Source organism: Zonotrichia albicollis, chromosome 9 (genome assembly GCF_047830755.1).
Source record: "Zonotrichia albicollis isolate bZonAlb1 chromosome 9, bZonAlb1.hap1, whole genome shotgun sequence".
NCBI classification, from domain to species: domain Eukaryota; kingdom Metazoa; phylum Chordata; class Aves; order Passeriformes; family Passerellidae; genus Zonotrichia; species Zonotrichia albicollis.
The window spans coordinates 10,861,963-10,877,267 of NC_133827.1; the positions used below are offsets into that span (position 1 = coordinate 10,861,963).

The window sequence follows — 15,305 nt, forward strand, 5'->3', positions numbered from 1 at the left end:
TTGCTGTACTCTTGAGTTTAGCTAATCTGTGATTGGGAAGATATTGTTAATGTAGAGTTCCCTTGGCAGGTGCTGTCTCATTCTCAACTGAGAGATGGAAAAAGAGAGAATATGCCACAAATCAGGCTTAATACTATGTTTTCTCAGTCCCAATTTTGTTTTAGAATATGCAAAGTTGTCATTAGCAGTCACCTGTTAAAGGAAAATCTGAATAATTGGGTGGTGCTTGGCAAAATGTTATCCTTGCTAAATGTCAACTCATCAGAGAGAGCAGTGGTGTAGCCCTGTAGCACACATGGTCATAGCAGAGGAGCAGACTGGAACATCAGGGAAGGGAGACTGCAGCTGTGAGCCAAAGGAAGTTGTAAAAAGTAGAAGTTAAGGGTCAGGTTCATCTGGCATGATTCTGATGTCAGGAGTCTGGTTTGCTCATGTGAACTCTGGGGCATTTTAGTGTTGTGACTGTGGAAGATATTGAGGGTAGTAGGATCTAGAGTCATAAATCATAGATTATATACATGTTAAGAGAACAGTTGAGTGAAAATTCAACAGAATTGAGGATCCAATTAATGGTTTTAGCATTTAGATCAGTTACATAAAGACCAAGATTTCAGTGCAAAACTGGTATATGAGAGAAAAGGGTGGGGTTGGGACTTGATTACCTTTAAGGCTCACTTCAACCCATTAACATTCCATGATTCTATGATAATGTCAGCATTTCTCTTTTAGAATACTATTATTTTTATCTTCCCCCCCCCCATAAGTCCTAATTATTTAACCATTATTTTAGGAGTTTTAAAAATCTGTATTTTGCTAACTTCTTGCTTTGGTCTTAGGGGTCGAGCTTTATTCGCTGTATCAAACCTAATCTAAAGATGACAAGTCACCACTTTGAAGGAGGACAGATCCTCTCTCAGCTTCAGTGTTCAGGTAATGTATGCCTCTGATATTTTTCCTTCTGATTTTTACTTTGGTGGTTAAAAATTACCGTAAGCTTTAAATATGTGGGATGAAAGCAGTATTTCCTTGCTTGATCTGTTTTCTAGAAGATAGGTTATTTATGCCTTATAAACAGCTATTTAGATTTTTAGTGACTTAGCATTCATTTTAGAAATAATTCATCTGAATTGGCATTAGGACTCTTCTTGCAAAGAAGAGTTGCCCACAGTATTAATAGGGCACCAGTTCAGTCTGGAACAATAGAGTTTAAAATTTCTGTGGCAGTTGAAGTGTTAGAAACTCCTGTAGATTTTAGAGGCAGTCACTGTTAGCTGAGATATCTAGTAATTGATGCACACCAGTGTTCTTTGATTTTTTTGATACTGTGATTGAGTTTAATTATACTACTTTCTCAAAAGCTTACTTTCTCAAAAGTTTCTTCATATCACTATTAGTTTGATTTGGAGCTGAACACCTAACATGGATGAAATGCTGCATCTTTGTTATTCTTGAAATGCTAGATGCTTTCCAAGTGTATAGCTTTATTTGCTCGTGCCCCACTGAACTTTTTGAAAAACAAAGACAGTATAAACAAATTAAATTTCTGTTGAAAGCAAGTATGCAGAAGATTAAGTTTTATGACAGCAACCACAAGTTAAGGTCTAACTTAAAATCTTACCTGCAGCCTCCGTGGATAAGAATATGTAAAATAGGGGTAAAAGCTGGTATAGCCTGTGCTGCTGAAGTAATTTGAATCTTACTGACAGTGTCTGGGATTTACTGATACCCTAGTTGCAGCCAAAATGTTGTAACATTATTGGGGACATTGATGTTACATCCTAGCAGCTGATACTTTGTACTTCGAGTACACTAAATGTTCTAGCACTGCCCTGCACATGTATTTGAGGTTGTATCTGCACCAGGTCTCACAAATACCATTCACATGATTGAAATAAATGCCTGGTTGGGCATTGTTTGGTGGTTTGGGGTGTAGATTTGGGTCTTTTTGTCTTCCCTTTGAAAATGAAATTGTCAAATCTGCTGAAAAAGAAAAAAGATTTTGGAAGAAATATTAGAAGAAAAATCATATGGATGATTGAGTGTTACTTACTTCTCAAATAGGGAGAAAACCTTATGGGCTTTTCTCATGTGTTCAGTATTAACTTTTTGTGACTGATCACATAATCAAAAAATGCTACAGGCTTGATCAAATCCCAGCTGAACTTTGTAGTTTAGTCTCTGAACAATGTCTTTGAGTCTTATGTCATAAACCTACTTACTGTTTATCATAAAATTCACAGCTTAATTTGCATGTTACTGATGCCAGGTTTTGTGTATGTGTCTGTGAATTTAGGGATGGTGTCAGTTCTGGATTTGATGCAAGGTGGTTTCCCGTCACGAGCGTCATTTCATGAACTGTATAATATGTACAAGAAATACTTGCCTGAAAAATTGGCTCGACTGGACCCTAGGCTTTTTTGCAAAGTAAGAAAATAATTCTTCTGTATCATCCACATGAGAAAATATATTGTGATGTTGGTTTTCATGTTTCTTTGAAGGAGGCAGAATTTAATCCTTTCTGGTTTCTGTGTTTCAGGCCCTATTTAAAGCCCTGGGACTGAATGAAAATGATTACAAATTTGGACTAACCAAGGTGTTTTTTAGACCTGGCAAGGTAATCTTTTTCTTGGAGTTCATGATTATGAATCTTAAAATAATTTCCATTTGAAAAGGACATTTGAAAGTAACATTGTTTAACACATTGGTAAAAGTGTGGCCAACCTAAATAAGGTTGCCCAGGATTTGTATAAATAATTTTGTTCATTTTCTTTGAATAAACCACAAAATTTGTATGGATACAATTGGGTTTATAGTCTTGTTGCTGATGCTGCAGTATTTCTAATGCAATGTTTGTATTCCAAGAATTATGTTGACTTTTAAAAAGATGAAGTCAGAGCCAAGAAGAAATATTTTCTAGTAAAATCTGTTTATAACTGAAATCTCCTTCTGTGATTCTAAACATTGCTGCTTCTATTCAGAGTAAGGAGATGAAGTTGAGAGCTATTGCGATGACAAAGGAAAATTATTGTAATCCCAGAAAAATGTTCTTCCTGTCTTATATTTACTGAAAAGCAGAAGTGCAGGATTTTCAGAAAACGTTGCCTTCAATGGGAAACTTATACAAAGGTTAAAAATTGAGAAGTGCTTTCAGCTTTTATTTTTTTCCACAGATACATAATTAGATGTGTTTTGAAGTTGTGGAAGGCCAGAGTTCATCTCCAGGATGTATAAAAGCAATTGATTTTTAAAAATTTTGACAATAAGTATTTTTGGTGTTTAGTAAACGGTTATATTATTCAAAATGCCAAGGGTTGGATGTCCATACAGCAAACATATAAAAAATCTGCGCTTGTAATTTCTGTTATCATTAAACAACAAAGTGTAAGAAAATTATCTGCTGACTTTAATTGAAAGCTGATATAATGACATACAGTTTATATAAAAAATTTTAATTCAGCCTGATCTCAAACAATAGTATCTAACACTCTCTGTCCTGCTAATATGTAAAACTTGTTTTAATTGCCATTTAGTTTGCAGAGTTTGATCAGATAATGAAGTCTGATCCTGATCACTTGGCAGAGCTGGTTAAACGAGTGAACCGCTGGCTTATCTGCAGTCGTTGGAAAAAAGTTCAATGGTGTTCTCTCTCGGTGATTAAATGTATGTGGCTTATGTTAACTCAAAATGTTGGTTAAAAATACAGCAAAGCAATTAATAACACCTTGAAATGTGGCCAAGGACATGTATAGCAGATACATACTGAACTCTGAGTAACTGATTTCAAGGTTGGTGGGATTTTTCTTGAAGTTACTCTGCTGAGTAGTAATAAGGTGGTGTGCAATAGAGATTGGCACTTGTGGTGTGCTTCAGAAAAGGTACCTGGGAGATTGGGAAGAGTCTGATGCAGAATGTCAGCAGTCTCTGATAACATGGAGGGTGAAAACTGCATTAGAATGGGGAAGAAGAGCATAAAGGCCTTATGCCAGTGCACACATGGCTGTGCATTTGGGCCAGCACAGTCTGTGACTGATTATTATTTGTTGCTGTTTATAGTGAAGCAAATAGAATTTCTGAATTCTTAGGAGATTTCAGACATCATAGATTGTAACACTAAAATCTTGGGTGTGCTCTAACTTTTAACAAAAGTTACTGGTATCTGTGAATCTGGAGGGGTGTATGAGTGTGCACACATTTCATTGTTCCTGTTGGGTTTGGGTGGGAGCCTCTGTGCCTGGCACAAGATTGTGAATTCTGCTATTCTGTTTCTTAAATGTTGTGGTTCCAATATACAAAAAGCTCTCAAGCACACATAGTCTGCATACAGTTTTGTGACATCAAATGTATAAGGAAGATAGTAGTTGTGTTAAACTGTATAAAACATTAAGATTCTGTCTTATGTGTGTTTACAGTGAAAAATAAGATAAAATATCGAGCCAGTGCCTGCATTAAAATACAAAAGACTATTCGTATGTGGCTTTGCAAGAGAAAGCACAAACCATGGTAAGAAGATATTCCTTGGTTGAAGGAAGTATGTTTTAAATAATATTTTCTTGGGACTGTAAGAGGAGGTTTACTTTATTAACTAAATCTATCTGAAATCATAGAGTGATGCTGAGTACAATTGAAGGAGACTGAGAGGTTCTGTGTTCCTTCACTCTTTTCCAAGGATGCATAGACTAAATCTGAACCTTTCCTAAAGATGTTTCTTTATCTCTTTGTTCATAAAATCCTTCAGTGACAACCTTGTTTTTAAAAATTTTTTATTAAGTCTGTCTAATTTAATTTAAGGTCGTTAATTGTTGTCCTTTACAAGGTCACACCTTCCTTCCTTTATAGGCTCCCTTTCATTTTTATCTTAGAAATAATAACTGTCTTATCTCCTCATGAAATTAATTCCATTATCTGATTGCAGGGAATACTGATGGAAAAACTACTTCAGTAATTAAGCTCTGCTGACACCTTAATGTTCTTTGACAGAGACATAGCTCTGTTCTAGTTGTGGGCCTCATAAATTCTTTTACATCCTTTGAGAATTATGTTTCATTTTGAATCTTGGCATTTCTGACTTTTTTTTTTAGCTAATTGGTGCTCATCTTTAATGATTTGATTTTGTTTCTACTTTTGTGTGTTGATTTGCAAATCCCAGTATAGTGATATCTGTTTAGGAAGGTTGTCTGCAGATTTGTAACTTCTGTGTGGGGCCTTCAATAGTGGTTCTTAAAAAAACTCTTGAGTTTTCCTGAACTCCTCCCCAGCCTTGCTTTCTCAATCCTTTGGGGTGTAATGACGGTGTTCATTCTGGGATGTAATACTGTGTAGTAGAGTTTTATCTGATTAATTCTGTTACTGCTCTTTGAATAAGTAGCGCTACTCAGCCTTTATCCTTTCCAGTTAAAATCCTCTAGTGGATACTAATAATCATTAGTATCCATTTATTATTGTGAGAAAAACAAAAAGCCAGCCCAAATTAATTCTCAAAATAAAAATGCATTTTTCCATTTTGAGCCACTGTTTGCTAAGTAATTTTAGTTACTGCTTGAAAAAGGCTCCATTGCTTAGTTACTTGATGTGATAATGTTCAAATTTCAAAGAAGAGGGAGAGTTTTGTCAGAAGGCATAACTTCTCTCCCCATCTACCTTTTTTACATGAGTGATTTGTGGAGTTTTAAAAGTATCACCATCCAAAATTATTTCAAATAAGCAAATAAGCTGTCTTACCTTCACAGCATTGATGGCCTGATAAAAGTATGTACACTGAAGAAGAGACTTGATAAATTTAATGAAGTAGTAAGTGCTCTGAAGGAGGGAAAAGCAGAGACAAGCAAGCAGGTCAAGGAGTTGGAGGCTTCTATTGATGCATCAATGACCAAAATTAAGGTATGTGATAATAATGAGAGAAAAAGTATCTTTGTACTGGAATCTTTTAAAAGCTTCATCTAAAGGAGAAGGCCAATGCATTTTTTTTAACAGAAAATATACTTTAAAATTGTGGTCTTAATTTTCAGTCACTGGGTAATTCCTGTTTAAAACTATTTGTAAATATAACTGAAGTGAATCCTGAAAATAGGTGCGTATGACTTTGGTACCTGTGTGTCAAAATTGGCACTGAAGGTTTTAAAGAAAAAATGCATGTTGGTATTACGAGACAAGTGCTGTCAATAAGTTGTTGCTTTCACTATTGGAATACCAATTACCATTATTGCCATTATCAGAATGCCAATTACCATTGCCAATATTTTAACTTAATAAGGGCTGAAACAAGGCATTTATCACAGACTAGAGACATTTCCAGTTATGAGGTTTTTCAAACTTGGTGGTAAAGAGAATTCAGCTTGTTGATTATGCTTCAGGACTGTAGTCCTCTCTTTCTTACCACAGAATCACAAAGACAAAATGAAGGCACACTGGCATTTATTAATGTTAGAAAAAGTTTGGTTTCTTGAATTCATATTTCATGCAATATTATAGCTTTCTTAGTGTGCCATATTAAGACTTCTCTATTTAAAATCGCTGTTGAAAAGATGGTAGAGTTAACCTATCAGCTTAGGGTTCTCTTTTCTAATGAAAATTATAACATGTGATTATCATCATGATACACTATCAGAAAAGGTCAGCAAATCCCCATATTGCAGTTTTATTAGTAAGATGTGAATTGTAAAATGAAATTAAATTGTACCTGTCAATAAGGTTTGAAAACGTGTCTAGCAAAGGCTATTTTTGAAGCATTTTCAACCTGTAATTTGTTACTAATAACTTTTTAGAAAAAGTTAGTCACAACACAGTGCAGTATTTTTTCTGAGTGCTAGCAGAAATATTAAGAAAAGCTATTTCATGTATGACATAAAAGCGGAGCTGTAAATAACCACTAAAGAAGATAAGAGCACAATGCAAAATACACTGGGAAGGCTTTAATTTCCATCCTAGCATGCTAAGAATTAATTTCTGTTGCTTAAAACTGCAAGATTTAAAATGTGAAGGTATGTTTTGAAAGGAAGTTAAGTTAATTTCACTGATGATATGGAGATGAATTTGGATGGTTTTATAGGAGAGGGGAGAGGAATGGGTCCTCAGGATTGTAGAAAAAAAGGGAAGAGTGGACTCAAGCTTCCCAGCTCTGAGGTGTATATATGATTTAAATATAGTGCTCAGTGATCTCATATCACTTAATATTTTTAAGTATGTTCTTTCAGAAGTGAAGTACAAATAAAAAACAATTACCCTCTTATTATTTTTGCAGACCACTATAATGACTAGAGAACAGATACAGAAAGAATATGATGCTTTAGTTAAAAGCTCAGAGCAGCTTCTGAGTGCACTGCAAAAGAAGAAGCAGCAAGAGGACGAAGCAGAGAGGCTACGACGCATCCAGGAGGAAATGGAAAAGGAAAGGAAGAGACGTGAAGAGGAAGACCAAAAACGAAGGAAGGAAGAAGAGGAAAGACGCCTGTGAGTCTTGAATTTGAATAAGTTGCTGAATAAGCATTTTTTTCAAATACTGCTCATGTAGTATTTTGGTTTTGATTGGGTAAGGCTAAAGGTGTCCTGTTCTCAAACAGGCTGAGATTGAGGCTCAGCTGGCTAGAGAGCGAGAGGAGGAGACGCAGCACCAGGCCGTGCTTGAACAGGAGCGCCGTGACCACGAGCTGGCAATGAGGATTGCCCAGAGCGAGGCAGAGCTCATCAGTGATGAGGCACAGCTGGATTTAGGTTTGCGCAGGTATGGAGTCAAGGAGTTACATTTTCCTCTCTGTGCTTTCTTTTCTCCCCATCCTGCTCCCTTGGAGAAGACTATGCTCTTGTTTGGTTAATGGAACTTTGTGTTCATTAAATGGAGCTTTTAAGTCAGTATATTGGAATGTTTTTCAAATTAAATTTTGAAATTTGTTAGATTGCTTTTGCTTAGACTTTCTTCATTTTGTGTCTTGCTACATCAGTGATTTTGTAGGTGCTTGTGGACATGACTGCAGGTCTCTTTCTTTTTTTGAGTTCTAACAAGGATGGCCAACTTAGAATTCTGATTTTTATGACTCATTTAAAGTAGGGAATAGAATTTCTTCAGTGGTAAGTAATAATAAAATACATCTTTGCTAGGTCTTGATGGTGGTTCCATTTTTACAGTGAATTTGTGTGGGATTTTTTTTTTTAAAGAAGAAGCTCTCTTTAACTGCAGAAATAAAAGTAATTTCTGGGCCCTGACTGGTAAGTTTTTTCAAGTGGAATGAAAATACCTAACATAGATGAGTTCAAATGTTAAGTGTTAGTCTTGTTTTGTGTCAATTTTTGATGTGTGATAAAATGAGCTTAACCTTTGATACACAGAACCACACTGCCTGTCTGCAGAGCAAGAACTCTTCATGTGTAAAAGGTGATGTCTTAGAAGCAACTTAGAAGTTCCAGTAAAAATGGTACTTACTGGTCAAGTTGCATGAAGGGACCTGTGAACATGGTCACATACTTGGTGACTTCATTAATATGACTCTACTCTGTTGTTGTTGTTGAAATGAGTGCAAGAAAATCCCTTGTGTTGCCATGAAATTTCAAGCTCCTAGATGTATTTCTTTTGCTACCCAAATTTCATCTAAATGTATACTTTTTTTAATAACTGTATGCTTGCTTGAGATAGGTGGGTAATTTTTTGTCATGTTCAATACTGACTTCTGGGCAGTTCCACTGAAATGGTTGTGTTTTTTCCCTCGGTACTGCAATAGCTGTTAAATTGTCTCTGACTGAGACTGACATGCTCCATTCACAGAATCAGAATGGTTTGGGTTGGAAGGGGACCTTGAAAATCATCTCTTTCCTGCCCCCTGCCATGGTCAGGGACACCTTCCATTAGACTAGGTAGCTCAGAGGCCCATCCAAGCTGGGATGGGGCAGCCACAGCTCCCTTGGGAAGGCTGTTCCAGTGCCTCACCACTCTCCCTGTCTGGATTTTCGTGCAATACTTTAAAGGTAGACACAAAGTCACTCTAGTCTTGCAACCTGGCAGAGTTCTCTTAAATATGAAAGAAGGGATGCAGTAGTCAAGAGCTCAGAGAATTCAGTAACTTCTCTGTCAGTGAAGCTCTAACCTCCACTGGGTTTCCTACTGCTCATAGGTGATTTTGGCATTGGTCTTTCTTGTATAATCCCAGAATGGATGATGAACTAATTGTCATCATAACTCTTTGACTGCCAGTTTCTCTGCTGTGTAGCTAGCCCAGTTCTGCTGTGCAGCTGGTAGGTGACTGAAGACCCTTCTAAGTGTTTGGAAAGTACTCAGTGGTCTGAACATGTTAGTATAGAGATGGAAATAATTTCTTGAGCAAGATAATACCTAAATCTAGAAAAGAAGTGATAGATTTTCCTGCTTACATGAGATCTTTTTTATCTCATTGGCAAATTTTTTCCCTTGTTTCCAAAGTCTACTTCAAATAGTTCATTGCACATTCAAAACCTGAACAGAATGCTTTTAATTTAATATTTGATTTTATTTTGGTTTGTTTAAAATCAGACTAAAACCTTACCCAGGCCCCAGTATCTTCTATTGAAATCAGAGGATTTTCATATAATTTCAGGAGTTGCCTTAAAGGTAGCAGCTAAAGAAATTTGGTGAAATGCAAACTATTGGTTAGAATAAATAATGTAATCTAATATTAAAACATAAAGTCTCAGGACTTCTTTTATATTATACCAATCAAAATTTTGCTGGAGTCTAAAGAAGTTATAGTCTACGGTCTTCTACATTTGAGACTGACATATTAGCATGTGATACACTAAAATCACTGACTTTTCTATAAGTATATATATCTTCCCTGTTAAATTTTGCTGTAATAAGATAAAGCATGTGTGACTTCATACTGAATTCATGCAGTATATTGCTTTTACAGTGTTATCACACTTCTGTAAAAATTGGTTTCATCCTTACATATTGGCATGAAGAAAATAAAGGTATTTTCCATTGTATGGTTGTAACTGTTGAGTGAAAAGAGGAAGAAAAGGGTGATTTTATGTGCTCAGTTTTAACAAATACGCGACACTTTTGTGTTGTCATATTTGAACTTGAGTGCCTGTAGTTTATTTCTTTTTTTCACAATGCCTTGCTGTATTCACTTTCATAGCTTTCATAGATATTTCAAGGGGCATAAGTATTAACAGTTTCCTTAAAAAGTATATTTGTTGGCTACTATCAAAGAAGAAAAGTTGTTTGTTCTGGCAGCAGATCCAGGATTTTCATTTGTGCTTATTCTGTGCTGGATCTGCTGGACCTCTTCTAGCTTTATCCAATTTTACTACTCATCCACAGTTTGAAAGGATGCGTAATATGTGATTTACTGCACCCAGGGGTAAATTAAAGGTAATGACTAGCAGTTAAGTAAAAATTAATTTAGATAGTAAGTATCTGCTTTCAACTGGGTAGTTTTTATTCATTTATGTGGCTTATTGAAGTGTACAGTATGGCATGTAACATCAAAAGAAAGCTAGTCTTAGAAGAGTGTTGTGAGTGTATCTCTCCTGGGTTTTGCATTGGAACAATCCTATGTCCTAATTTAGCACAGATAGTGCTACCTGTGCTCACCTGTGTGTTTCCAGCACAGCAGTTACACTTGGGGTCTGTTCACAGCTTGCATGAAGAAGCACCCATCCTGTTCCCAGAGCAGCTAGAGGAGGATTGCTGCTGTTTCTTGTGACACGCTTATCCAAGCATGAAATACATCAGTAGTATGCTTCAAAGTCTCTGCTTTTGAAAGATTGGGCAGGGGAGAAAGGCTGGGGGAAGCTTTCACTTGTACATTTCTTTTTTCCCAGATTATTATTTAAGTCATAACTGAATGAGAAAGTTTTGGGGGAAAAAGAGGTTTATATAATCAGCTAAAAATAATAATAATAAAAATTCTTAAGATAATAAAGAAGATGTGAGAGAGCAGGAAATGCTATGACCCACCTTTTCTTGCTTCAGATTATTAAAATATTAACTAGGTAGTAGTTTGTCTAACATTAAATGTCTTCTGTTTGCAGAGCCAATGGAACAAAGCCACAAATGACTACGTATGGCATTTTTTTCCATTTGAATGCTCTAATAGATAAAAGCCACATTAATTAATCAAAAGAAATTGATATTGTCTTCTTATTTACTAATACCCCATAGCAATCTTTGTTAGTATGCATCTGTAATTTCTAAGTCAATTTTTAATGCCTCATATTCATTATTTGCTTACATCTAATAAACCCTTTAATAACCAAATATACCAAATAACATCTATTCAAAAATCATTATATAATTGCTGTAAAGTTTTTAACATACCATCCATTTTTCACTGCCCTGTGTAATTTATTGTTCTTTACAGAATCAGGACTCTGTGTGTGTGTATGTGTGTCTGTCTGTCTATCTATCTATCTGTCTATCTGTCTGTCTATCTATCTATCTATCTATCTGTCTGTCTATTTTTGTGTGTGTGTCTGAATTGAAATAATTAAAAATAAGTAGTCGTTTCCTGTGCATTTAATTTAATTTCAGTTTGATTGTCAAGACACTTTCATGGTTATAAAGGCTGGTTTTATATCCATATATATTTGGTTTATGCTCATATACCAATTTTCTTGTAGGGAACAAATGGCCACAGAAATGTCAGAAATATTGTCTAGGTAGGTGAGAAGGTATAACACCAGTGAATCAATCATTTTCTAAAAACAAATCACACATTAAATGGGTTGAATTATTATGGAATTAAAAGTAATGGAATCTGGGTTTTTTTTTAAATTATGAGCAGGTAACTAAATTATTTCTTTCAGATAAATTGCATTTACCATTTTTTCAGCAATTATTTCTTTGCTATTTTAACTTATTATATTGAAAAAGAATAAGAATTGTTCATGTACCCTGTAATTTTCTATAATTTCATTAATGCTTCTCCAGCTTTCTTCTCCTCTCACCTTTGTGATAAACAGATCACAAGGCTCCACATCTTTTAAAGGCATATTTCTACAGATTCAGCACAAAGCTAATGAAGCCATTTAACAGCAATGTAATTGTTGGTGCATTTAATAAGGAAATATGCTCATTAGAGTTCTCTTAAAATAAAAGTAGTTTTGAAAATTTCCATGGTAAGACCATATTAAAAACCCTCTTAAGATATCCAAACAAAATTTCCTTCTGGGATTTCTTGAATGATAATGTGAGATTTTATGCACAATGCAGAAGAAAAGATAAATACAGGTTTGGGTCTGAATATGCTAGTTGGTCAAATACTAATACTCTGTTCAAAGAAATTTTTGTGATTGTCTTCCATATCAGCAAGTAAAAAGAAAGTGTTTTCTGCAACTTGATGGTAGAAATTTTTTTTGACATTGATTTTGTGAACCTTACAGAAGAAGAAAAAATGTTTAGAGGTTTTGAAAGTGAATCTGTTGTTTAACAAGTTACTAAGCTATGTATGTATAGTTTGAAGATGCTCAGTCTCACATGTTTAATGAATTTTCTAGTGGTATCATGGATGATTGGAATGCAGCTGGTAACTAAATTTTTCTCCTGCAGTATTTTAAGAATAGGCATAAACCACATAAGGTGTAATTAAGGTAGCATGTGAATTTAAATGGCCATATTGTATTGCATATATTGACATAGTTCCAATGACAGTGGCCAATTTTTAATGTACAAAAAGATGAAAAAATTTTGGGGCCAGATCAGGCTCTGTGTTCTGGTCGGATTCAAAATGCAATGCTTCTCAGTATCTGCTTGTTTAAAAAAAATTGTCTCACTTTTCATACACTGGAAGCCTTTGACATGAGACTGGTCTTTTCTATTTTTAGTCTGAAAATACTGTTTATGATACATAACTCTCATATGGAGCAGTGAAGATGGAATGTCAAAGGTGATGCTCCTCTTGCTGCCAGACTGTTGTGCTTGAGGTCCTGTAGAAAACAAGCAAGTGGTCTTCAGAGTGCACAGTAGTACCCTAATAGAAAGACTAAGCCATTCAATTGGATTAGCGTTCTTAAAGATTACTACAACCTAGTTCTGCTGTGCTAAATTAGGCAGCAAACTCTTAGAGTGGTGGGTAATGTTGCTAAATAAGGAAAATCCTTAGGATTTGTCAAATTAGGTTCAAAAAGGTTAGACACCAGGCAGTGCAAATTAATTATCAGGAATCCTTGATGTCCTACAGAATAGAACAAAATATTAAAGTATATATTTTGAAGAAGTTTGTCCAGTTATTTGTTTTACAGTCATGAGTAGTTCTAAGTCAACTTTTTACGTTTGACTTCTCAAACTCCAACTGGAAGCTGTGTGGACTCAGATTAGTAGTATGAGTAGACATTAAGCTGCTACTCCAACAGCAAGATTCTGTAGTTTTAATTATACTGAAGAGATGGTTCAGTTGTTATTAAGAGGAATGTTAGGTTTATTCAATGAAATTTAAATTGCATTTGTTATCACTGCTTTCAAAACTGCTGTATCTGCATAAAGAAAAAATTCAGGTTATAATAGTTTTTTATAACCTTCTAATTAAAAAAGGAAAATAAACATAAAACTTCACGGTACCACATGAGACCTTTATGGAAAAATAAATGTTAAAATAATATTCATTAGATTATACCTATGTGGTGGTTTGACCAGGAAGAAGTGGGAATTCTGGGAAGCTGTGGTCAAACCAATGAAGGTTTTGGGTTTGAGACTGGCACCTGGTGTAGCCAGTGGGGTTTGGACACACCTCCGAGAATACACAGAGGTTAAAAAGCAGGGCACTGCCCTTGGCAGTCTCTCTTGGGACGTCGCGGCGACGAGGTCAGATCACCCTCCCCTGTCCAGTCGCTGCTGCTGGGCGGGGGAGGGGCAGCCACGTGGTAGGCCCGGGGCCTGGACAGAGATGGGAGGTGAGGGGGCTTTCGAAGATAGAAGGGTAGAAGATCCCAGGGAGTCAGCCCTCGGGCAGCCATTCCCCCCCCAGGAGGGAGAGAGAGAGAGAGCCGGCGACACCGAATGTGATAGCAGCCGGCCCAGGAGGAGAAGGGAAGAAGAAGAGTGCCCGGCCGGAGCGGCAGCGTGTGAGCAGCGTGTGTGAGAGTGCCGCTCCGGGACAGACAGAGACTGAAAGTTTTAACCCCTTTCTTTCATGATTGAAGCCTTGCAAAAAATGCTAATCCTCCTCGAAGCTAAATAAAAAGAGAAATGAAAAATGAGATAAGACAAAGACCTAGCCCGAAGAACGTAGAAATGATTGAATGAAGAGAGATGATTTAGAGTGGCCTTTTAGCTAGACTTTTCTTGTAGCCATAGACTCAGTTGTTCCTGTGACACAGACTGCACTTAAGAAGAAGCAGTAGCTCAGAAACCAAGAAAGTTCATTCGTGAAGACCCCCCGGCCCCAGAGAGTTAGAAAAATATAGAAGAGACAGATGTCCCAAAGCAGAGACTGTGCCTTTTTAGAGTGAAACAAAGCATCCTTGAAAGACAACCCTAAAAGCAGCTCTAGTCCATGCGTCAGTAGTGAGAGCACTGAGCATAGAAAGAAAATGTCACAAGCAGCAAAAAGACTTTTTTCCAGGCGGTGCCGAAGTGACAGAGAAACACACGAAGTTTCAGTGTGTTTCCAAGAGAAGCCTATAGAACAAGAAAGACTCCTTTCCTCTTCATGAACTGAAGTTTGAGTATACTAAAGTGTCGTGCCAGGCTGAGCAGTTAGTGTTTTGAGAAAATGTATCAGATTGAGAAAGTCAAGTAGTAGAGAAAAAGAAAGTAGTTTTTTGTAAAGTTTTCAATTTTTTTTTTCTCTTTTCCTTATAGTCTTTCCCTATTTTCCTGTAGTTTAAGTAATAAAGTGTTCTTTATGTTTAAGTTAGAGCCTGTTTTGCTTATTCCTAGTCACATCTCACAGCAAGCACCAGAGTGAAAACATTTTCATAGAGAGCACTGGCTCTGTGCCAGGCTCAAACCATAACAACCTATTAATACTGTGCCTGTCCCACAAAGATATTACTGCACAAACAGACCTTACAATTAAAAAGCCTGTTTTTTCTTATTGCATCAAGAACTTTGCTACCTTGTTAAAGATTCTTTCTAGTTTCTTTTGAAGAAATTCCCTCAGATCCTGAAAGAATTCAATTTTTATTCTTAGTCATGAGCAGAGACTGGTAAAATCTCGTGTCTGCTCTTGAATTCCTTAGTGTTTAAAAGATGTGCTGATCATCACTGAACATTGCAGTGTTTTCAACTTATTTTATAAGCTGATAATCCACAGGAAGTTTGCTGTTCCTGAGGGAGAGTTCTTCCACTTATCCATACCACATTTCTTGGGGAAAAAAAGAAATTCAGGCTTATGTTTATA

At 36.1% G+C, this 15,305-nt stretch overlaps 1 protein-coding gene across 1 annotated transcript in view; it reads left to right on the forward strand.

Annotated features, from left to right (window-relative positions):
* LOC141730111 (unconventional myosin-VI-like) overlaps nt 1–15,305 on the forward strand; it is a 29,271-nt gene that overhangs the window by 4,767 nt on the left and 9,199 nt on the right. The window contains exons 3-12 of the mRNA XM_074546746.1: nt 837–930; nt 2,294–2,424; nt 2,537–2,614; nt 3,531–3,660; nt 4,410–4,500; nt 5,727–5,877; nt 7,238–7,446; nt 7,538–7,717; nt 10,999–11,028; nt 11,587–11,625. Coding sequence (XP_074402847.1) covers nt 837–930; nt 2,294–2,424; nt 2,537–2,614; nt 3,531–3,660; nt 4,410–4,500; nt 5,727–5,877; nt 7,238–7,446; nt 7,538–7,717; nt 10,999–11,028; nt 11,587–11,625 — 1,133 coding nt within the window. The remainder of the gene's footprint in view (nt 1–836; nt 931–2,293; nt 2,425–2,536; nt 2,615–3,530; nt 3,661–4,409; nt 4,501–5,726; nt 5,878–7,237; nt 7,447–7,537; nt 7,718–10,998; nt 11,029–11,586; nt 11,626–15,305) is intronic.